Below are 23,031 nucleotides of genomic sequence, written 5' to 3' on the forward strand. Positions count from 1 at the left end.
ACTATCAACGTTGATTTAAATGAAGGTTTGTTTTGCACAAAATTGCCATTAAGTGTCATCTGGCGATGAATTCCTATATGACTCACTTGCATGGCAGTGTTCTGATGACATCGTGAGCCTTGTAACACTCAATGCAAACGGCACACTGGTCCATGTCAGAGTCCAGCTCCTGAAACAATTAAAATTATTTTCAATAATAAGACTTGATTAAAGGCACTGGATAAATATGTGACAGTAACTTAACATTAAGAATAATACCTGATTAAAGGTAATGGATAATAAAGTGATAGTAAAATATCACTTAGAATAATACTTGATTAAAGGTAATGAATTATAAAGTAACAGTAAATTATCATTATGTATAATACTTGAATAAAGGTAATGAATTATAAAGTAACAGTAAATTATCATTAAGTATAATACTTGATTAAAGGTAATGAATTATAAAGTAACAGTAAATTATCATTAGGTATAATACTTGAATAAAGGTAATGAATTATAAAGTAACAGTAAATTATCATTAGGTATAATACTTGATTAAAGGTAATGAATTATAAAGTTACAGTAAATTAATACTTGATTGATTAAAGGCATTAAATTACAGAGTGTCAGTAAATTATCATCAAGTATAATACTTGATTAAAGGAAAAGAATAAAGACATAACTGTTTTTACCATTAAAAATAATATTTCAACCTCAGCAATTAAGAAAATGTGACTATAGTACACAGAAATAAAAGTGCTGCAGAGAATTAAAGGGTCCGCAGCAATCTCTACGACACTGTCGGTTGCCGTGGGCAATGGGCGTCTTAGCTGAAACAGGTTGAGATAACTCTATTCCAGATGGTGCGACGATCGACAGGGTCCCAGAAACCTGGTTTGTCTCTGACTGGCTTCAGGTTATAAGCGACCAACTGAGTGACTTGAAATTACGTATAAGTTTGTTTTAACAGTAAAGTAATATTTTAAATATCAGAATGTGTTTTGTTGCATTTTTCTTAATGTCTATCTAACTGGGAAAAGGACATAAAAAAAATAATTGGGGTGGCAAAGTTGAGTTTTTATGCGGCAAAGTGTACCCATGTACACGTTTTTATAGTGTCAACATGAACGCATTGAGTAATATACAAAATATATATTTATTACCTTTACTGTTAATGTCTTTTCCACCATATCGAAGTATATAAAATACTAGACCGCCCTGTGTAGGAACATCCTGTATAGAACCGTCATCACTATATACATATATATATTTTTTTTAATACTACACACCCACATGTTATACCATCGACGTCCAAACTGCGTTCACCTAACAACAAAAACACGAATACGATATTTACGGAAATATTATTCTACATTTTTCAGCTACGATACGTGAAACAAAATAGATTTTAATCATTTAACGTAAAAAAAATCAACATCAAGTAAACAAAAGTGAAACACCCTGCAGTAAACAGGAAAAAGTGTGACGTTTCTAACTGCGTCCAGGCACATGCGTTTGCAAAAAGTATCGTAATGCGCATGTACAGTTCATTATTTCGCTTTTTTAAGACAACTACATGAAAAAATACATGTTTCTTAATTATGCACAGTTGTTGAACACTTAATTTATTCAATTTTTTTAAAGGAAACATTCAATTTGTCAAGCGTTTTATCAACACACATCGCTCATACTTGATGTCAATACTGATAGGCATTACATCCATACCTGCGCATAGTTTGTAAAATATAATTTTTTTAATGAATTGATTCTAAATTAACAAAATTTATATACTCAAAATTATTTACAACTGTTATGAATGGATTATGAATACTATTCACTACAATAGAGGCACAAAAATGTAGCATACCTTTTGCAGATCGAATATAATAATTGAAAACAAATTCTAACAACAGGGGTCCTAAAAATCATAAAAATTAAATTCTTTGGCCTTGTTGATCTAGCACGTGTGAGGTCATGTGACACGCATCGAATGTTAATTCATCTTTCTCCATTTTAAGTCAATTTCTACGAGTCATGTGGTCCCCATATCGGTAATTTTAAGGCATAAACAAAAACGACTTCGTAAAATTAATGGTTTTAGGGGTTTGTAAAGTTTTGTATTTAGATACTTACTTTTCTCAACTTTATTGTTTATAAAAATGTTCCTGAACTGTGAAGAAAAACCTTATAAATGAACGACATGCCAATGACAACAAATCGAATGTTGATTGCGCGAACCGTGCATGAGAAAACAATGTGAACGGAATTTGAAGCATAACGCAGTTAGGGACGTTGACGATATATAAAAACAATCCCGGCTTTTCATACATATTTTATTGATTATTATACACAATATATATATTTTTTTTCTTTATTATTACTGACTTTCCCCCTCATATCTCAGTACACGTGTAGCCATTCACTGCAGTGTATACTATAGACCGTCATGTTCAGAACCGTGCTGTGTAGGAACGTCCTGTACAGAGCCGTCATCACTATATATATTTTTTAATACTCGCACACGCACACGTTAAATATATATTCTTTTTTTCCCCGAGTATTATCCAAAATATACATATATTTTCTTTATATACAAAATATATATTTATTCCCTTTACTGTTATGTGTTTTCCACCATATCTAAGTATATAAAATACTAGACCGCCCTGTGTAGGAACGATACTGTTATGTGTTTTCCACCATATCTAAGTATATAAAATACTAGACCGCCCTGTGTAGGAACGTCCTGTACAGAGCCGTCATCACTATATATATTTTTAAATATATATTCTTTTTTTCCCCGAGTATTATCCAAAATATACATATATTTTCTTTATATACAAAATATATATTTATTCCCTTTACTGTTATGTGTTTTCCACCATATCTAAGTATATAAAATACTAGACCGCCCTGTGTAGGAACGATACAAAATATATATTTATTCCCTTTACTGTTATGTGTTTTCCACCATATCTAAGTATATAAAATACTAGACCGCCCTGTGTAGGAACGATACAAAATATATATTTATTCCCTTTACTGTTATGTGTTTTCCACCATATCTAAGTATATAAAATACTAGACCGCCCTGTGTAGGAACGTCCTGTACAGAGCCGTCATCACTATATATATTTTTTAATACTATTATCCACAATATACATATATTTTCTTTATTATTACTCACACCCCCCCCCCCCCACCCCCACCCCATATCTCAGTACATGTAAAGACAAATGTTAACTGGTAACGACTGGTAACCGTTCACTGCAGCGTATACTATAGACCGTCCTGTGCAGAACCGTGCTGTATAGGAACGTCCTGTACAGAGCCAATAAGGTGTTGGTCCCTTATGATCATGGTATAACAAAGAATGACAAAGCAATGAAAAAATATAGCTATTGTCCGACTTTGTTGGACCCTGACGAGTGACGCGCCACCTGTTTTATTATCTCCCCTGTTCTGAGCTAAGACGCCCATTGCAGGGGCTGTACATGTATTTGAATGAAGTAATAAATAACAATGTAACAGTAAATTATCATTAATTTCTAAAAATGGATAACTTGATAGTAAATTATCATTAAGAATATTTGATTTAAAAAATGGATAATGTGCCAGTTTATTATTACAGTGTAACAAAATAAAGAAGACTCGAGTTGGTTGACAGTGAATGTTTTGTTTGCTCATTCCAAGGTCATTCTCACCTTATCACCACTCTTGATATTTTTCTGTGGTATCTTTGCAATTGCCTTTTTAGCAGCACTTGCAAGTCGCCGCTGAAATTAATTTTAAAAACATGGAATTATTGTCCGTGAACATATCAGAATGTTCCACGAAATGAAGATTACTAAAACATAATATTGTACGAAAGAACAAAAACACTGTTTCACTGTTTCAACAATCCAGATGTCAAAATAAGTCATAGCTGAAACAAATCAAAGTACATGTTTCGTGATGAGATCACGAAGACAGCTTTACTAGTCTTTACATTATGTACAGAGATAGTTAAACGATGTATCATTTTTAAAGTCAGAAACATATTCTTCAATCAGATTATTACGGTAACCATATTCAACACCCAAGGAGAGCAGCATGTAGACAATTATGCAATCTCTGTCAAATCCACCAAACTAACATTAGATATCTTAATGATGGCATTATGCCAAGTCCATGGTAATTTTCACTGTATCACTATTCTTGATTTATATATTTTAAAAATATGTACTATGTATATTCCTAATAAAATCTGATAATTTTTTAAAGAGTAATGTTTATTAAGTTTTCCCATATTTGACTGATATATATCCAGGTTCATGAATGCTGTCTAGCAACTTGTCTAGGACAGAGGTTAATGGTTACTTGTTCACTGTTAGTAAGAGTTAATAAAGAAAGAAATGATTTCTTTAATGACGCACTCATCACATTTTTATTTACAGTTATATAGCATTACACATTTAAAAGGACCACAGAGATGAGAGAAAACCTGCTGCCACCACTCAATTAGTTACTCTTTTCAATTAGCAGTAAGGGATCTTTTATAATAATATGCACCATCAAAGACAGGATAGTATATATACCCTGGTCATTGTTACATAAATTGTTGAGCACTGGCTGAAATGATAACTATTCCAATTGGCCTACCAACAGGGATTGATTCTAGAATAGTCATGCATTAAGCGAGTGCTTTTTCACTAGACCACATCCTGACACCTGACAAGAGAGAAGTCAGTGTATGATAGACTATAGTGCTGTAGGAAATAGAATAAAAGTGATTTTCGTCGATTATTTATTACATATTAAACAGACAAGTAAATACTTTGTAAATATCTATTTAATTATAGTCTACCTAATTTAGCATTTACTTGTTTTGGCTCTCATTGATGTACAAGGTGGTGTTTACTCTTGAATTAAAAGAAAGATGTTAGTAAACAGGTGATTTGTTCACTTTATTGGAACAGACTATAACAAATTTTGGTCAACATGTTAATTTCATTGCTGTTACAATATGCGAGGGACCTTTTCTGATGATGATTTACCCCTATTCCTCTCCAAAACTAAATATTTGTAGACATTTATAAGTAACATTTGAACAAAACTGACATGAACCATTTTGAGTTTCTGATCAATTTTCTGGTATTAAAGGTGCTATCTCAAAGTTGCATAATGGCAGCTATTGCAAATCATGTTTTTATAAAATTTTGCTTTAACATTTAAAAACTACACCTTTAACTGCCGGTATATGCCCATAGATGATTATAGGAAATTATTTTATCTACTAGTAGAAATTACATTTTTATTGGAGAATCTTTCTCACAAACAGATGCTCACATATAACTTCTGATATAGCACCTTTAAGTGGTTGCAAAGTTGTGTAAATTTCTACTGTATGTATATTGATTTATATGTATTAAATATGCTGGTCAAAATTAATAATTTATGCTGCAATTCAAAATAATACGAAAATAATTTTTATTCTATTTCCGACACTATTTTAGTGGTCTTATAGGTCCTACTGAGCAGCAACAAACTCGTTCTTAGTAAGGAAGCCTGTAATGGTAAATGAACCCCACACCTACATGTACCAGCCTTAAGGCTCACGGCTTAACCACAACATCATGGACAGATACTAATTATTCATAAACTGCAGGTAACGCTAACTACCTTCTCTGACTATTTACATCAGTGCATGGTCACCATGGTAACAGACTGAGAGAAAATCAGAAATCAATGTCCAATGTACAGACATGTAGATTCATAATGCTGACAGTAGCAATGCCGATGTGCACATTACTTACATTGTACATTAGAGTGAAAATAAAGGCAATGTGTGCTTAACGACACCCCACCATTCTGAAAGTACATACATGTATATTATTAAGGATTATTTGAAGAAGAAAAAAAAACATCCACAAATTGTGTGAATCGTTTAAACCGTTCACACATACGTTTGCAGATGTAGTGGTTTTTTGGTTCATAATCATACACAGATAAACGTTAAAGAAATAACAGATAATCCGTATAATTAAATTTAAAACATACTAATAATAATGCTAAAAGTTCATATTTTATTTTGAATTATTTTCTGGTTCCAAAACAATAATGCTCAATAAGTATACCATAATACCAATATAAAGTGACGTCATTAGGTATGATGTTCTCTGACAATGTTATTTTTATGTTTATTGAGAAATGAACAAACTCGCATTGCTATGACTGGACCAATGAGATGACATTATATTGTAATGAAATGTAATGGAAATTAAATTATTATACATTATATAAAGTGTATGTATGTGTATTGATCTCCTATGATGGTCACGCAAAACAGTGGACAATGGTAACAATACATGTATTACAAGGACGATGCCCTTACCAGCTACTTACATGTTTTGCATTAATTACTATTTTGCAGTTTGTCAGATTTAAAGGCATATTCGAGTGTTGTTTACGCGCACAACTGAGACAATACTCAGGTAGCTTGATGAATTTGAATGACGTCACTTTTCACCTCCTTACAATAACAATAATAAACTGGGTGCATATAATTTCCATTTTCACAATGCTGGGAAAATTCCAATACAAAATTGCTATTGAAAATGTTTTGTTTGAAAATTATTAATGCACTTAATTGTATAAGAAGAAAATCTTTTTTTTTTTTTTTACAATTTACAAAATATTGATTTGAAATGAGATGACATTAATATTATAATTATTATTTATTGTCTATGAAGTCAAAACAAGGGTGTGAAAAGTGACTTGTATCCTAAACTTGCTAACACGAGACACTGACATGGTCAACGGATCGTAGACATGGGTCCTCATTACAAGTATTACAGATAGCTACTTGAGTATTATGTAATACTGACCCATATCAAATAAATATTGTACATGATTATATACAGGGGTGGATGCATGATTTTTCTAGGGACGGGTCCAAGATTTAAAAATGCATTTACAGTATTCAAAAGTATATCAAGCTGAGCAAGATATTAGATGTTCCCCCACTAAATTCCAATAAATGCAATGTATTTATGTGCTATACATGAATGTTTTTGTGTGAGCACCTGCAACATCCCCCACATTGGTTCCGCACCCGACATACATGTATTTTATAAGATGCTTTCTGGTCTATTTGTAGAGTTATATACATTTTATTATTGTTAGAAATGTTGATAGGCAAGACAATGTTATTACATTTTGCATTACACACCATTATAGTAAGAGGCAGGGATATATGTTTTGAAATATTTTTTTAATAGACCGGTGACCTATCTTTTTTATTTAATTTTAGTAAGTAGACATGCTAGTAGTCTTTATACAAGATTTGTGGGAATTTTTGAGTGGTAAAAAAAAAAATATATATATATATATGCCAAAACGTGCTAATAAAATATAAAGTTGTACTTTAAATATATATTGAAATTAACTCTGCATTTTTGTCAAGAACATATAAACGTTAATGGATATTACGTTGTACCAAAATAATTTCTATAATGCACACATACCTTAAATTTGACATGTATTTAAATGAAAAACTCTTTATTAGGTATAGATTCAGTCAAATTTCAATTTTAAGATATTTGTCCATAAAACAGGAGAAAATGACATGATGTCTGAGATGTGTAAAAACAAATCTATCTCGGTGACACTTAATTTTTTTGCAAATATGTGTTTTGATATGCTTGTAGAATAAATAAGTGGAAAATTAGCACATTTTGAGTGGTAGAAATATTTGTAGCCCACGACTATAAAGGTTATGGTTTAAATCTATTTTACTGTACACTCTGTATTCCCAAAAACAATTTAAAAGTTTTATTTCTACTTTTGCTTTCGAGTAAGCATTCCAACTGTTTCACAAAACACCAAAGATTTTGGGGGTTTTAAAAGGATAACAGATTCATTATTAATTATAGTCCTCTTGATTAACTTTTCCATCTAGGAGCCAGATGGTGCCTACTTCTATTTTTTATAGAGATAGTATAAAAGGTTATAGTCGCCAAATGAAAACAATGGTTGCAACATAGAGGGCTGCATTATGTGAAATCATTCATAAGCATTTTCCATGTCATACATAGCTGCAGTCTGGGAAAAAAAACCTCTTACTACTTACGTCACTAATCTAGTCGTTTTTCTTTTTAGCCAAACTTCAATACATTTTATAAAATTGAAATAGCTTTTATTGGAAATGAAAGCCAATGTAATATCATCTGCTGATATTTGACTGCAACTTGGCAAAACATTTTTTGTCTGGTTATAACATTAACCTTTAAACATTTTGCCAGACACATTGCATTTAATCCTTGTATATTAAATAATTACTGAACAATTGTCGATGACACCATCTTCTCCTACATTTTATACCTTATAATGCGATCAAACATTTGATAATCAAATATGATTCCATACCATCTCACCACAGTCAGTCCCTCTAGGTTTTGTCCAGCATTCAAATTAGTCTGGGAAGACCCCTCAGGGCATTAATTGTTTGAAAGTAGCAGACTGCTTGCCAAACACAGGTGGCTACTTTAACCGTACCGAATAGGTGCTTGGAATTCAAAACAACTTGTTTTCGCTTACTTCTTTATAAGGGTGTACGCTTGACAAACAAAAAACCCCACTGTTACAATTTAGAAGAGTTTAACATAGAATACATGTAAAAAATAATAATAATAACAAATCACCAAAATTCATATTCATGATATGAATACCAATTCTTAGAACTACATATTATAATAAATCTGCAATGATTTTAGCAAATTTTATTGTCAAAAGCAAACATGTACATCACAGTTGCAAAACAAATTATTTTCAAAACTGATATTTGCCAACCAATATATATTTTGAAGTCACAGACCCTTGTTTGAACCCGTAAAATAGTTTGGCTGCTCTACAAACATGTAACATACATACATCTGCCAAAAGTTACAATATTTAGTCAAAAAAGTCTGTAACCCTAAAAGGGGAAAATTACCTATGGCTGCATTTTTGTAATTAGGTCTCACTACACAGATGTCATCTGCCATTGAAACCCATGTTAAATTGCCCAACTTCAAACGAAGATTGCCAATAAAACGGGTTCTCATTGGAACTAACAACATACACCATTGCGAACATACATTATATAAGCATTTATTTTCACTCCAAAATTGAGAACATTTCCGTCTGTTTTTTGCTATATATATGACCACATCTGGCTGTAATACCGGTCCGAACAGGTGGTTCATTAACCGATTCACTCTGGCTGTTTCTTGAGCTGTACACCCATGTCCCAAAAGGTCGATGGACAATATTACAAAATAACATGGGTAAAATACAGCCAGAAGGCTTACCATTAAACATACACATTGTTTTAATTCTTCACCATTTCCTAGAAGTGAATATGTGAACCATAACGTGTCACATTTAGGAACTATAGTGGACCGTGATGAATGAACTCTTACCCGGAAGTGATCTGAGTAGTGAGACATGAAAAATGCTTTTAGTGGCATTACAAATATCAGGATGACATAAACACTTTGGTTGTATGGAAATGGATATTCTTAAATAACAATAAAATATAAGTAATGTTTGATTTCAATTATTAAAAATGACTTCAATAGTGAAAAACCAGTCCGTCACTCTAACAAGCATGCAAGCATAACTCCATTAATGATTTAATACTTACAGCTAATCGTTCCTTGGCGTGAGCATATCTGAAACGTTGGATGTAGTAAAACACGAGCCAGGCAAGGGAGATAATCATGAGCACTATGAATGATATGGATACAAACAACACAGACGTCTTGCTGATGCTGGTTTGTGGGTTTGAAATATGTTGCTTCGATCCTTTGGTGATGTTCATGTACACTCGCAAATTCAAGTCCAACAACTGCAAAATGCGATTCCCATCTGACTGGGATATTGCAATGGCAACACTGTCAGGAACTGCAAAAAAAACCATTTACATAACAATTTGTATAAACAAATTAAACGTAAACGTTTCTGGATGAACATACAAAGCCTGTTTTGGTACTACACATATTTACAATGTTTAAACACTGGTGGTTAAAAAAAAAAAACAGGATTTGTAAATTCAGTCTATAGTTAGTAACTTACATGTAGCACCTACATACAAGATTAAAAAACTAAGTTATGCACATTATCATTTTAATGCTATACTTTACTGAATATTTTTGTAATAATAATAATCTTAAAAAAACATTTTAGAATTCAAAACATCAGTTTTTTATGTTTTAAAATTGTTTGTTAACAAGTTAAATTTGTTTTGTTTAACTACAGCACTAGAGTACATTGATTTATTAATCTTCGCTAGTGGATGTCAAACACATGCAGGGGTCAAATTTAAATTGGGGGGGGGGTACGACAAGTGTTGCTTTTGGTTTAAGAAAAAAAAATTAGGGCGCCAAGGCAAGTTGACACGACGGCAAACGTTTCCTTCAAAAGAGGGCACAAAGGCAACTTCCTTTCTATCAAGTTTCTGAGACAAAATTTATTTCACCGTATGGTCTTGGACTAATGTTTATTTTCGATACAAATATATGCTATAATATTGTATTTTACAAGATTAATAACATGTAACATATATGCTACATTTTCCTTAAATGCCCAATGTAGCAGATATGCTACATTATTAAAAGTATATACAAATTAATGAAAATTTAAAAATCAACATGGAAGTGTTCAATGTACACTAACACCTGTAAGTTGAATGAATATGGTAATTTTTGGTATTTATTTTGAGTACTTGGCACTAGTGTTAAAATAAATGAATGCATCAAATATGCGGGCACGGCACAAGACTATTTCATCCTTCATGCACCGCCTGTAGGATGACTGCCACTCTCAGGACTGGCTTGACAGAATGAATCTTGTTTGTGGCCGCAATGTCACAATCATTTTGCCAAGTCGAAAAGATATATTGGTTAATATGATATTTAAAATCACTAATCTGTAAATCGCAAAGAATATATTTATAAATGTTATCAACTTAAACTGCTGTAAATAACGTTATCTTTATGGGCATTTTAGCACATTTTGTTTACATCCTATCCTGGTATAACTGACCTGTCACTTTGTGTGAAAACAAGCAGTCCAACTTCGCTAGTTACATTTAGTGTCATTTCTAAATAAAATGCTGGGTAATACGGGTACATGTACATTGTAATACTGGTAAACGTACACTCTGTAATACTGGTAAATGTACACTCTGTAATACTGGTAAACGTACACTCTGTAATACTGGTACACGTACACTCTGTAACTTATGTCCTGGATACACATCTCAGCTATCTGGGTTGACTGTCCAGACAGTGGGTCACTGAGTTAGTTGTTAGTTTGTGTGAGAGAGAAGTCAGTGTAGTCGCCCATTTAGTTCCTAAACTCGCTTTCGGTGGGAGCTGCTACCGGGATGCTAGCACAGTACCTACCAGTTTTAATTCCAATGGCGTAACCACTATACCACCAAGGCCAGTATTTGCTCATTTGAGCAAATTATCTGGCTATGAAGGTCCTATCTACCAGATGATACTAAATTTTCTGCATTTCATAAGATCAGTTATACAGGGATTTACCGGACGCACAAAACTTGCGTATAGGACGCATTAAAACTTAACTGGACCCGCAAAAATAGAGATACTGCGTCCCGTGGGACGCATAAAATATTTGACATTTTCAGTAACCCTGTCCACTATCAAAGATCAATCATTCTGTGTAACACACTATTTCTTTTCTACCTATAAACTGCGTATTCAAATGGGGATTCCCCATATCGAGAACAAAAAGTTTTAATCTCTGGGAACACTGCGTCTTTATCCTTTGCTGCGCTTAATCGGGTAAAGTTGGTAATTTCCGGAAAGAGATTGCGGATTTGCGATCATTCGGAACTTCTCGTCAACAGGTCAAACACAATCGGAAATTCCCGGGCGAATAAAACAAATTGGTTAAATGTTTTGATTTGCATTAACAAACAAGTAGCACGATTCATAAATAACACATGGTATTGTGAGTGTCATTTAGCTTGCAGGAAATGGTTCAAATAATTATACAGATCAAAGTGAAATGTTTATTTTGAAAGAATAAACAATGAATACTGACACTGATTTCCCGAAAGGAAAAACAACCACACAGCTTGTTAAATTTACTTTAATGAAACATATAGTATACACGTGATTTGTTGTCTGCAGCTCTCTGTCGTTTGTGTGGTTTTGGGACCCTTTGTTTTCAGGTTGGGACCCCAGAAAAGAAAGAGGTGAGTCCAAGGGACCCCCATTTCAGAAAAACAAGGTAAATCCCTGAGTTATATATCAGGAATCTAATCGTACTGAATGTAACTACATATACAGCACACAATTTTGATATTCCTGAGCAATTAATGCAAATAGCATGTGTGGCATTCATTAATTAATAGTTATTTATCACAAATAAATATAAAAATAGTAAGATATGGCATTTGTAACTACGATACAATATTTCTTACGATTCTGATAACATATTTAATCCATTAATACATGTTCACCACGACTGGTATATCAAAGGCTGTGCTACATGTAGGTGCTCTCCTTTCTGTGGGATGGTACCTATAAAAGATTGCATGCTACTAATGGAAAAATGTAGCAGATTTCTTGTCTAAGACTTTATGTAAAAAAAAAAAAATGTTTGACATCAAATAACCTATGATTAATAAATCAATGTGCTGTTTCCTTATTACAGGGCTCGAATTTGTCACCCACTGTAAAAAATATTTTAAAATGAATTGCTTCAGATAAAACGGACCACCAACAACAACTTTGAGCCTCAATGTGACAATTGCCAAAAACATGCGTAAAAGGTTATTTTGCTGTATGCAGTCTATTTTAAATGCATAAAATTGTGTCTACATCTTGACATCATTGAAGAGCTTTACCAATGGCAGTATATTTTATCCTGTCAGTGATACGGCCTCAGACCACAATTAATTTCGCTATATGTTTCTATATAGCCTTAGTGGCTATAACATTTTTATTAATATCAGCAGGCCCGAGAAGTTTTGTATGTACCTTTGCCTGCATGGGGGACACATACCCTGAAAAGGACAACCCCTGTTGTCCAGCTCTTTCTCCCAGCATATTGGTTTAAACAGACACACCCTCTAAACCAGGCCGGAGTACACCCATTTTACACAAAAAGCACTACTTTTGCATGGGCCGGAATTACCACAAACAAGTCTCCAATGTCAACAAGTTACACATGTTTACAAACTACATGCTATCCCCTGTCACTTCAGTCAAACAGTTGCCACTTCATAGCTGTCTGCCATGAAATAATCACAGTCAAACAGCAGACTACTTGCGCGGTAAAACTTCCGGATTTTGGACAACCAAATGGGAAGATAACTGTAATCTGAGGCCTATCAGTCCATTTTTTCCCCTAAAAACTGGCCCACACTAATGCATTCCAAAGATATACATATTAAAGCAATGCTCAGTAAGTATCGGTATGTCACCTTTAAACTGAGAGTATACATAGGCTGTGTTAAAACAGTGCCTTGCCATGGCCAATTTTAGCAATGGAAACTTGAGGGACACCAACTTCAAAATGTAATAACTTTATCAAATTTTGGAATTTCTTCATACAATGAGCAGCTATTTTTTCTTCTACATATGTTCTATCTGCACAGTGTTGTCTTGGAAAGATTTTGAAATATTTAAAGGAAAAAAAATCAATCATTAGATTTTACTTCATTTTTAATGAAATATTAAACTTAAATTTAAATTTTTGAAAAACAAAAAAATCTAAAACTGTAAAATTTTGCATTTTAGATATGATAAGTGGAGGCTTAGTAAAGATATGGTGACTGAATTCATGATACATTATTAGAAACGTGTCAGAGGGATGGTGAAAGTCACAAAATAGGGGCCATTTGCAACAAATGTTTACACACTAATTTCAGGGAAAATTAGACATGATAGGCCTCATATTCAATTTTGACCTGCTGTATTTACTTAATCTACTTCATTTACTGTATTAGACATGTAGCCACTTTGTAAAAGGCAAAACAGTCCATATAAATGCATATTAATATGAATATGCCCTACAGATATTACTTAGGTATACACCATAATATGTTTTTTGTTGACGACAACTTTGAAAATGAAGATTTTGTCACAAAATGCTGATATAAATCCTACCAAGAGGTACTTGCACCATATTTTTCAGTTTCCAGTGATAACTGTTAACAAGTGTAGTCATGTGCCAGTGTCTGGGATACCTCAGTGTAGTATTTCTTGATTGGAAGGATGTTTGTAGTAATGACCACTGAATATGCATTATGGATTATTCTGCCATATGTATTACAAGCCAAATGTTAACCTTTTTAGCACATTTTCTGCAATAAACTTGACAAGTATACCAGCATCTGATTACTGAACACAATAAATACATTCAGACAGCATAGAATATTAGCCTATTAGATTTTCTAAGGATAAAAGACCATTTTTGAAAAATGACTGAAGTGTGTAATTTACATAAATGTAGGTGAAATGTATTATTAGTGTACTTAATCTTGTTAAAAACTGTATACTATTTATTTAAAGTGTTTAATTACATTTAGTAGTGATATATTCATTATATTTGGATCTTCTGTCCAATTGCAATAATTGAGAAACTCATTAAAATTCAATATGTAAAAAAAAATTAAAATCTCAATATTGACTAACAAAATCCAACTTTTGCTCTTTTTTACCAGATTATTAGCTCAAAACTGTTAAAAAATATTGCAACAACCTGTAGTAACATCAGAGGTCATTTTATGCTATTTTGGAGGATATTGAAATTTAAAAGTTGAAAATTTTAATTTTAATTTTTAATAAATTCAAAAAAAATGTTTTTTAATTTAATAAAATATTTAGAAAATAAATAAATTAGTTTTCATATTCCTTGTGGTATGCACAATCAGTCAGTGTAATTTCACCTCTCTGGTTATAATACTTTCATCAGAATCATGCATTTAACCAGTGTAATGTGTGAACTATATCAGGCCGCAGACCACAATTAATTTCGCTATATGTTTCTATATAGCCTTAGTGGCTATAACATTTTTATTAATATATGCAGGCCCGTGAAGTTTTGTATGTACCTTTGCCTGCATGGGGGACACATACCCTGAAAAGGACAACCCCTGTTGTCCAGCTCTTTCTCCCAGCATATTGGTTTAAACAGACACACCCTCTAAACCAGGCCGGAGTACACCCATTTTACACAAAAAGCACTACTTTTGCATGGGCCGGAATTACCACAAACAAGTCTCCAATGTCAACAAGTTACACATGTTTACAAACTACATGCTATCCCCTGTCACTTCAGTCAAACAGTTGCCACTTCATAGCTGTCTGCCATGAAATAATCACAGTCAAACAGCAGACTACTTGCGCGGTCAAACTTCCGGATTTTGGACAACCAAATGGGAAGATAACTGTAATCTGAGGCCATACCCCAGACCTACAGCAATTTATGTCATGACGGCAACTGCTGTGGGTGCTGTTGTTAAGTCCGAACCCTGTTATCGGATGACAATTCTAATCTAATTTGTGCGAGTTGGTAACCTTGTATGTGTTTGAAAGCTTGGTTAATATTAGATTGTCTTTTGTTATTTATTTATTAACTAGGCTTCAGTATCAACACGATTATGTCACATGATATTTGCAACACTAAGCCATCTATAATTTCACTGATACCTGCTATTTCTATTCTAAGTGACAACAAAAGAACAATAAGGACCACAGTTAAGTAGTACCATAATTTAATGACTGTCAGACTAGTGAAAGATTGGCCTAAATGCACTATATGTATACACTGATGGGATGAAATACGGGTTACACAAATTGATACTGACAGCCACTAGAACCCTTAAGAAATTGCCTGTGTTGATGGCTGTGTATTCAACCCGACATTATCAAAAAGGAGATTAACATACATGAAGATGCAATTTGATAGTTTGTTGTTTGGGTATTTTTCAAAATAGATTTGATACAGCTATGTTTGGTACGAAATATTATAAGAATTAGGCTTAGCTGCTTAGTTTAAAACCATCACTCAAGTTAACATTTGTTTTGTTTAACCAATAACGACACCACTTGAGCACATTTATTTATTAATCATTGGACATTAGATGTCAAACATTTGATAATTTTGACATTTAATCTTAAAGAGGAAACATGCTACATTTTTTTCGATTAGTAGCAAGGGATATTTTAAATGCACCATCCTACACAAGACAGCACAACAATACCACAGCATTGGCTGGAATGAGAAATAGCCCAATGGGTCCAGCAACAGGGATCAATATATTATACTTTACCACTGGCCCCATCATGTATAATAAAATATATGCAAATAAAATGATATGCTATAGAAAGAAGATCGCTCAAATAATATTTTTGGGGCAACTAACGCCATTATTTTTTAATATTTAAAATAATTGTTTGACCTGGCAACTGGCAGTTTCGAGCCCTGGAATTCAAGTGTCATTTTGCCAAACATTGGTAGGCGGTATATCTATTAATGACAGATTATTTTTTAATTAGCTTTTTGGTGAATCACTCAGTATGAAATATATTCGCCAAATTCAACTTTCATTCGCATTTGACAATTTGACAAGCGACAGCATAAACCCTGCATCTTAAAAACTGTTATATGGCGCAGGATATATGGTTACAGACCAGGTACTAATAGAATCTATCACTGTTGAGGGAAAATATGTTACCAAAAACCACAGTTTTAGGCCCACGGTTCAGTGCACCGTTTCTTAATTTGTGAACCGTGGTTCATTTTGATTTTTTTTTAATGGTACATGTATAAACATTTCCGCACCTTGCTGGTAATTCCAATGACCCGTAAAGTATTTCGGCCAATCACAGCATTCGATTCCCGTAAACCTGACATGTTTGGATGGGTGATAGGTGCCGTTCAGTTCCTGCACAGAACCCGCAAATTTCTTGCCAGGACCATAACCTCCCAAAATAGGGACTGACCTCAATTCAATTTATTAGTGATTATTTTCAGTGATTAATCCACCGAGAGAAGTATGTTTCATCCAAGTTGTCAAAATTGAAAAAAGAAAAGACATGTTAACTGCAAGAATTATAAAATGACGCCCAATTTCTGTCATATTAATTTAAAACAATTAAACATTGCTAATTTCTGTAGGTGTTTATTTGGACGAAATCATCTGCAGTTCCAGAACTGCAATGTACACAAACATGGGAGAAAATTAGCAGTCGCCCATGGCGACCTTTATTGGCAAAGAGCGACTAAGAGTTTTACAAAAGTAGTCCGTTAAGTGACCATCAAATTTAGGGTCTGGCGAGTATGGTACCAGTTAAATATGAAACACACTGAAACCGAATCAATTGTGACAAAACACACTGCGTTTGTGTTGGTGCAAACTACAGATCTGGCAGCAGAAGAACATGTTCTATATTTTGATAGTGCTAGACTCAGCTTCTGTGGTTTTGGGCAGTGTCTTTCTAAAACGAGAGCTCAAAACGCACTGCAGACAATGCATGTATTTTTAAAATCTGGAAGTTGTTGGCTTATTTGAATGGACTGGATATGTCATAATTATCTAGTAGATCTACTTTTTGACAATTGATAATTCAATGTTAATTAGCTTATAATAAGTTATATTATTCTAGGACAAAATTAAAATCTATATTGTACATTTAACTCACACTAACATGAGCGCATGCATGCATATAAAAATAACAATGACATTTTCCCATTACTACAGGGATAATTCCAAAGGTCAGTTAACTGATTGTCGTCGGTATTGTTTTAAGTTAAGCGGTTTGCATGCAATAAGAATAGATCATATCTAAAAGTCCTGACCCCAAGACTTACATGTTGACATAACTGTTGAAATGTACTGTAATATACAATAAGTATGTTTGTATGCTTTGTAATATGATAACAAAGTACATCGTATATTTTGGTAAAATGTTGGGGTTTTTCTCACAGATTAATTTTTCTTGTGATATTTATTTTATTAGTAGCCTACTACTGTAGCATTTACAATATCCAAATTAAACGCACACATGTGTAGGGAGTTTTATTTCAAATAGCCTTTATTTTGATAAATTAATGACAGAAAATATTCTTAGTGACCGAACACACCAGGAGCTCAGGGTTCAAAGGATTAATATGAATTTTAACTTTATTCATTATGAAGTTATATGCCAATTGATCGGTTTCCTTTTGATAGACTATATACAGTGTTCGAGATTAAAAGTTTTGGGCAGTATCCCAGTTGGATACTAACATCGCTTGACAACAATGGCGGCACGTCGCCGTAATTTTCAGGGATCGATAGCTGATTGTGACAGCTAATTTGATAATAAATTTGATCGTTTTACCAACAACGAAAATTACCAAATATTGCAATATGAATCTTAGTTCGGGTTTAAAAAAAAATTCTGGTCAGAAAACCACTGTTATCGGGAATAATGGACATAAATACTGGACAGCTGGCCACAAATGTCCGTAAGTAAACGCAACTTTTTAGATTTTTTGCCTAATTTTAATCACCATTAGCCGATCTAAAATAATAAAAATTAAAAAAAAAGACACGAAAATAATACTTACTGATTAATATATGAACTTTATTTCATGTTTTTATAAAACATTTAAGTGAATATATGTGAGTAAAAATTATAAACTTGTACCCACTCAACGTGGTTTTTGTTTAAAATTAATCCAGTAGTCTAAAGGTTAAATAAATCTTTACAGATTTATTTTTTCAATTTCAGTATGAGCGAAAAATAAAATAAAATAATAACTAAAGTAGTGTCGGAAATAGAATAAACCTGATTTTCGTCGATTATGTCTTTCATATTAAACTGACAGGTAAACATTTTGTAAATATCTATTTAATGATACTCTACCGAATTTAGCATTTACTTGTTTCGGCTCTCATTGATGTACATTGTGGCGTTTACTCTTGAAATTAAAAGAAAGATGTCACTAAACAGGTGATTTGTGCTCTTTATTGGAACAGACTATAACATATTTTGATCGACATATGTCAATTTCATTGCTGTTGCAATATGTGACTTGTGAGGGGCCGTCTCTGATTACAGTTTAGCCCTATCCCTCTCCAAAACAAAATTGTTGTAGACATTTAGCAAAAACTGTCAATAACCATTCTGAGTGTGTGATCTATTATACCTGTATTAAAGGGGCTATCTCAAGTTGCATAATGACAGCTAATGCAAATAAATTTGTTAAAATTGAATTTTGCTTTAAAATTTAAAGACACCACCTTCAACTATATGCCCATAAATGATTCTAACAACAATTTTATCTACTAGTAGAAAATACATTTTTATTTGAGATCTTTATCACAAACAGATGCTCACATATAACTGATATAGCACCTTTAAGTGGTTGCATGATTGTGTAAATTTCCAATGTATTTATTAAACATGCTGATAATAATTAATAATTTATGCTGCAATTCAAAATACTCAGTTAACTGGCAGTTTTAAATTAAAAGTTTGTTTAAGGGTAAATGAAATCGACACATGTTGATCAAAATTTGTTATAGTCTGTTCCAATAAAGTGCACAAATCACCTGTTTACTGACATCTTACTTTTAATTTCAAGAGTAAACACCACCTTGTACATCAATGAGAACCCAAACAAGTAAATGCTAAATTAGGTAGAGGGGTACAGGCTAAAACGGAACCGTGCCAAAACGGAACCATTTTCTTTGGCGAAAACGGAACCATTTTTGTTGGCTAAAACGGAACATATCATGGCTAAAACGGCACCATATATAAATATATATAACTTATCTTATTTTTAATTTCAGGATTAGGGTTAGGGTTCAGAGCGATGAATAGGGGTTGGGGGCGGGGGGGTTGAATTCGGAAATCTTTCCATTTTGATGACGTAGACTGGCCACACTGTTTATGTAATGTTACTACTAATATTACGTATTAATAGATTATAACGTGATGTAAATTAAGAGCGCCAAGTGCATTACTTATTTTATTGAGAAAAATAAAAGTTCACAAGAGCTCTCCTCAGCAAGATTGGCGTCTGGCTCTTGTCAGAGGCGACTCCCAATGGGAGCGTGCTTGAACAGTTATCTGATGGAAGCACGTAAATAAATTTTTCTTTTAATAAATAACTTTTCATTTGAGTTAAGTTGTTTTGTTGGGGTTTTTTGTCTTATTTACTATTCTTCAAATAAAATTCAATTACGGTGCCGTTTTAGCCATCGTAGGTTCCATTTTAGCTATAAATTTCGGTGCCGTTTTAGCCAACGCAGGTTCCGTTTTCGCTTGGTGCCGTTTTGGCACGGTTCCATTTTAGCTATAACCCAGGTAGAGTATCATTAAATAGATATTTAAAAAATATTTACTTGTCAGTTTAATATGAAAGAAATAATCGATGAAAATCAGTGTTATTCTATTTCCGACACTACTTTATAGTTAAATAATTTATTATTATATATTATGTGCAAGTACCTATGCTTGCTGATTTTGATTTTCTTTTACCAGTGATACCTTTTCATGTAACTTGTCAGTCTTGTGTTGAGTTAAATAATCAACAATAGGCCTTTATGTTATATATTATGTATTAGTGCTTTAAAAAATAATAATTTAAAAATACAGAAAAGACTATCCCCGGACCCCTAGCATCCTCGCTCCCAAATTATTTCATTAACCCTCTGTTCACTCAAATCCTGGGGGACATACTGCCCAAGTATCCCAGACCCAACACGCTAACATGACATGGTAAAAATTAAATTTGTATTTTCTAGTCAAGATATAATTTTATATTTACAATTATTGTACAAATGACCATTAAAAATAAAATCTCTTTCTCTTAAAATAGTTTATAAAAATGTATATATAATTGGCGTACTTGTACTACTTGTGAAAAGTATTGTGAATAAATCGAACCAAATACTGAACAAACAAAAAACCCCGCTGAAAATATTAATTTGTTAATAAAAATATTTTTTTTTTTAAATTATATAACATGAAATGGCAAACAAAATCGTTGTAAAACATGAGTTATGACGCTAGGCATATGTAGAAATAGTCTAACCCCGAATCCGTACAAAAATCATAGAAATAGTTGTGCAAAATGTGCTAACCTAAGATCTTTTTACAATTTATTTAATTCATTCAACCTGCAAAATTAGCTGTAAAACATGTAAAAACGTGTAGTGATTTGTTAATAATCCTATATAGCTGTTTGACTTTAAAGCTAATTAATATGAATGTTTTAATTCAGAATTGGGCATTTTCGTTTTATTCGGGCGAAAAACAGCCTGCCCCACTACAAAAATGGGAGCCTGTACACCTTTGTGGTGCTTGAATCGTGAACAAATAAAATCTTAGTATTTCTGCACTTATGCTCTGTAGTTCTAGGAGATTCTGCACATGCGCTTGGTAGTTATCAGTTGCTCTTGGTAGCCCTCGGTAAATAGGACAAAATCATTTAAGGCATAGCAATTAAATACAGTAAGTAGAGAGAAAAATAATTGAATTAATATTTATATGTACATTCGCCAGATTCGTCAATTGCAAATTTTATCATTTTTTAAGAACAATTGGGGAAAAAACATTGCATAATAATTTATATTTTGTTGGAAAATAGCTATAGCTTTAGCGTGTTTTAGATAATATGGCAAAATTTTCTAGCCCTGGAATTAAATTATTAATTTTTTGTAAACAATTTCTGAAATGGTGGGGGATGCCCTCTTTTAATTTTCAGCCAGCTAGATCAATGGGTAAAGTCTCTTGGGAAACCCCTGGTGTGCACGTATATGTGAACACAAATAAAATTATATGGTAGTAGTCTATATTCCATACCTTTATGTTCCATAACAGCAACATCTTCGGGTCCATCATTGTAAATTACTATGGCAGACGCATTATATGTCACTGTCGCCAATCTAATCTTTTCAGTGAACTGACATTCTCCTCTTGACACAAGAGCAATCCATGTTTCGTGAGGCAACTGAATACTGTATGGTTTACATCCATTTGTTTTGTTAGTATGGTCTCTGGTCTGGACTACCAATCCAACGACAGTCTCTGGTTTACTTTTGGGAGAATACTTTCCCATTATTTCTTCCCCAGGATCAAGTTTTGTTATGTTGGTTTTTGGATCTTTGTATGTCAAGCTTATAATGGCCTTGTAATATTCATCAGAGTTGGATCTCTGGTAGTCTTCTCCCAATACCACGTTGGTTGAAAGAAGTATGGTAAATACTGTAGCGAGAACTGTCATTTTTCTCGGCATCGGCGGCCATTTTGGATTATTTGACATGAGAGGAGACAAGATACGAGTGAGAAAACCCTTATCAAGGAGCCACATCGCTTCGATATACAACCTCCAAATGTAGGTCACGATCTGAAATAATGCCTTAACAATCTCTCCATCTTTTAGCAAGAAAACGGCTAAAACAAACAAGCTTACGCACAAAACATATTTCACAGACTTGCCCTTATTTCCACAACCTTGTTTGGGTGTGACGTCACATGACTCAGTGCGCCCCCTACAAACATTACCACGTGGACAGCTGTGGCCTGGTTCTTGTTTGTTTATTTGCCCTATTAATGTTTAAGGTGCGCAAACTTCTGGATAAGATGGTGTCGCTAGATAGGGCCGCAGACTGACAACAAACGGTCGTGTTTCTCTTTCAGAAAAACAACTACACCCCCCCCCCCCCCCCCAACACCACATGTAAAAAACAAAACAACTGCCAGTTGAGAAATGGCTACAGCATGTACAAGCATTATTTGTTTAATTCTACTTCATTAATTAACAATCTAATTGAAATCAGCTTTATTGGTCAACAACAATAGTTATAGACCAGTGGAGCTCATTTTTTAATCATATTTACTCAACTTGTTTCTAATCATTAATTACTGTGTTAACTGCAAAATTTAAAGCTCAATAAATTGTTAGAAAATATAAAAATTCATGATACATAGATGTATGTATATACATTAATATGTAAACCTTGAGGGGGGAATTTGTACTGTATCACATATA

General features: G+C 33.2%; 1 protein-coding gene across 1 annotated transcript in view; it reads right to left on the reverse strand.

Annotated features, from left to right (window-relative positions):
- Positions 1 to 22,484, reverse strand: part of LOC121375214 (RING finger protein 150-like) — a 34,405-nt gene extending 11,921 nt beyond the window's left edge. The window contains exons 1-4 of the mRNA XM_041502522.1: positions 21,843 to 22,484; positions 9,647 to 9,906; positions 3,687 to 3,758; positions 87 to 169 (exon numbers count right to left, since the gene is read on the reverse strand). Coding sequence (XP_041358456.1) covers positions 87 to 169; positions 3,687 to 3,758; positions 9,647 to 9,906; positions 21,843 to 22,350 — 923 coding nt within the window. The 5' untranslated portion in view covers positions 22,351 to 22,484. The remainder of the gene's footprint in view (positions 1 to 86; positions 170 to 3,686; positions 3,759 to 9,646; positions 9,907 to 21,842) is intronic.
- Positions 22,485 to 23,031: the final 547 nt, after the last annotated feature.

The sequence above is a fragment of the Gigantopelta aegis genome, chromosome 6, assembly GCF_016097555.1.
Source record: "Gigantopelta aegis isolate Gae_Host chromosome 6, Gae_host_genome, whole genome shotgun sequence".
NCBI classification, from domain to species: domain Eukaryota; kingdom Metazoa; phylum Mollusca; class Gastropoda; order Neomphalida; family Peltospiridae; genus Gigantopelta; species Gigantopelta aegis.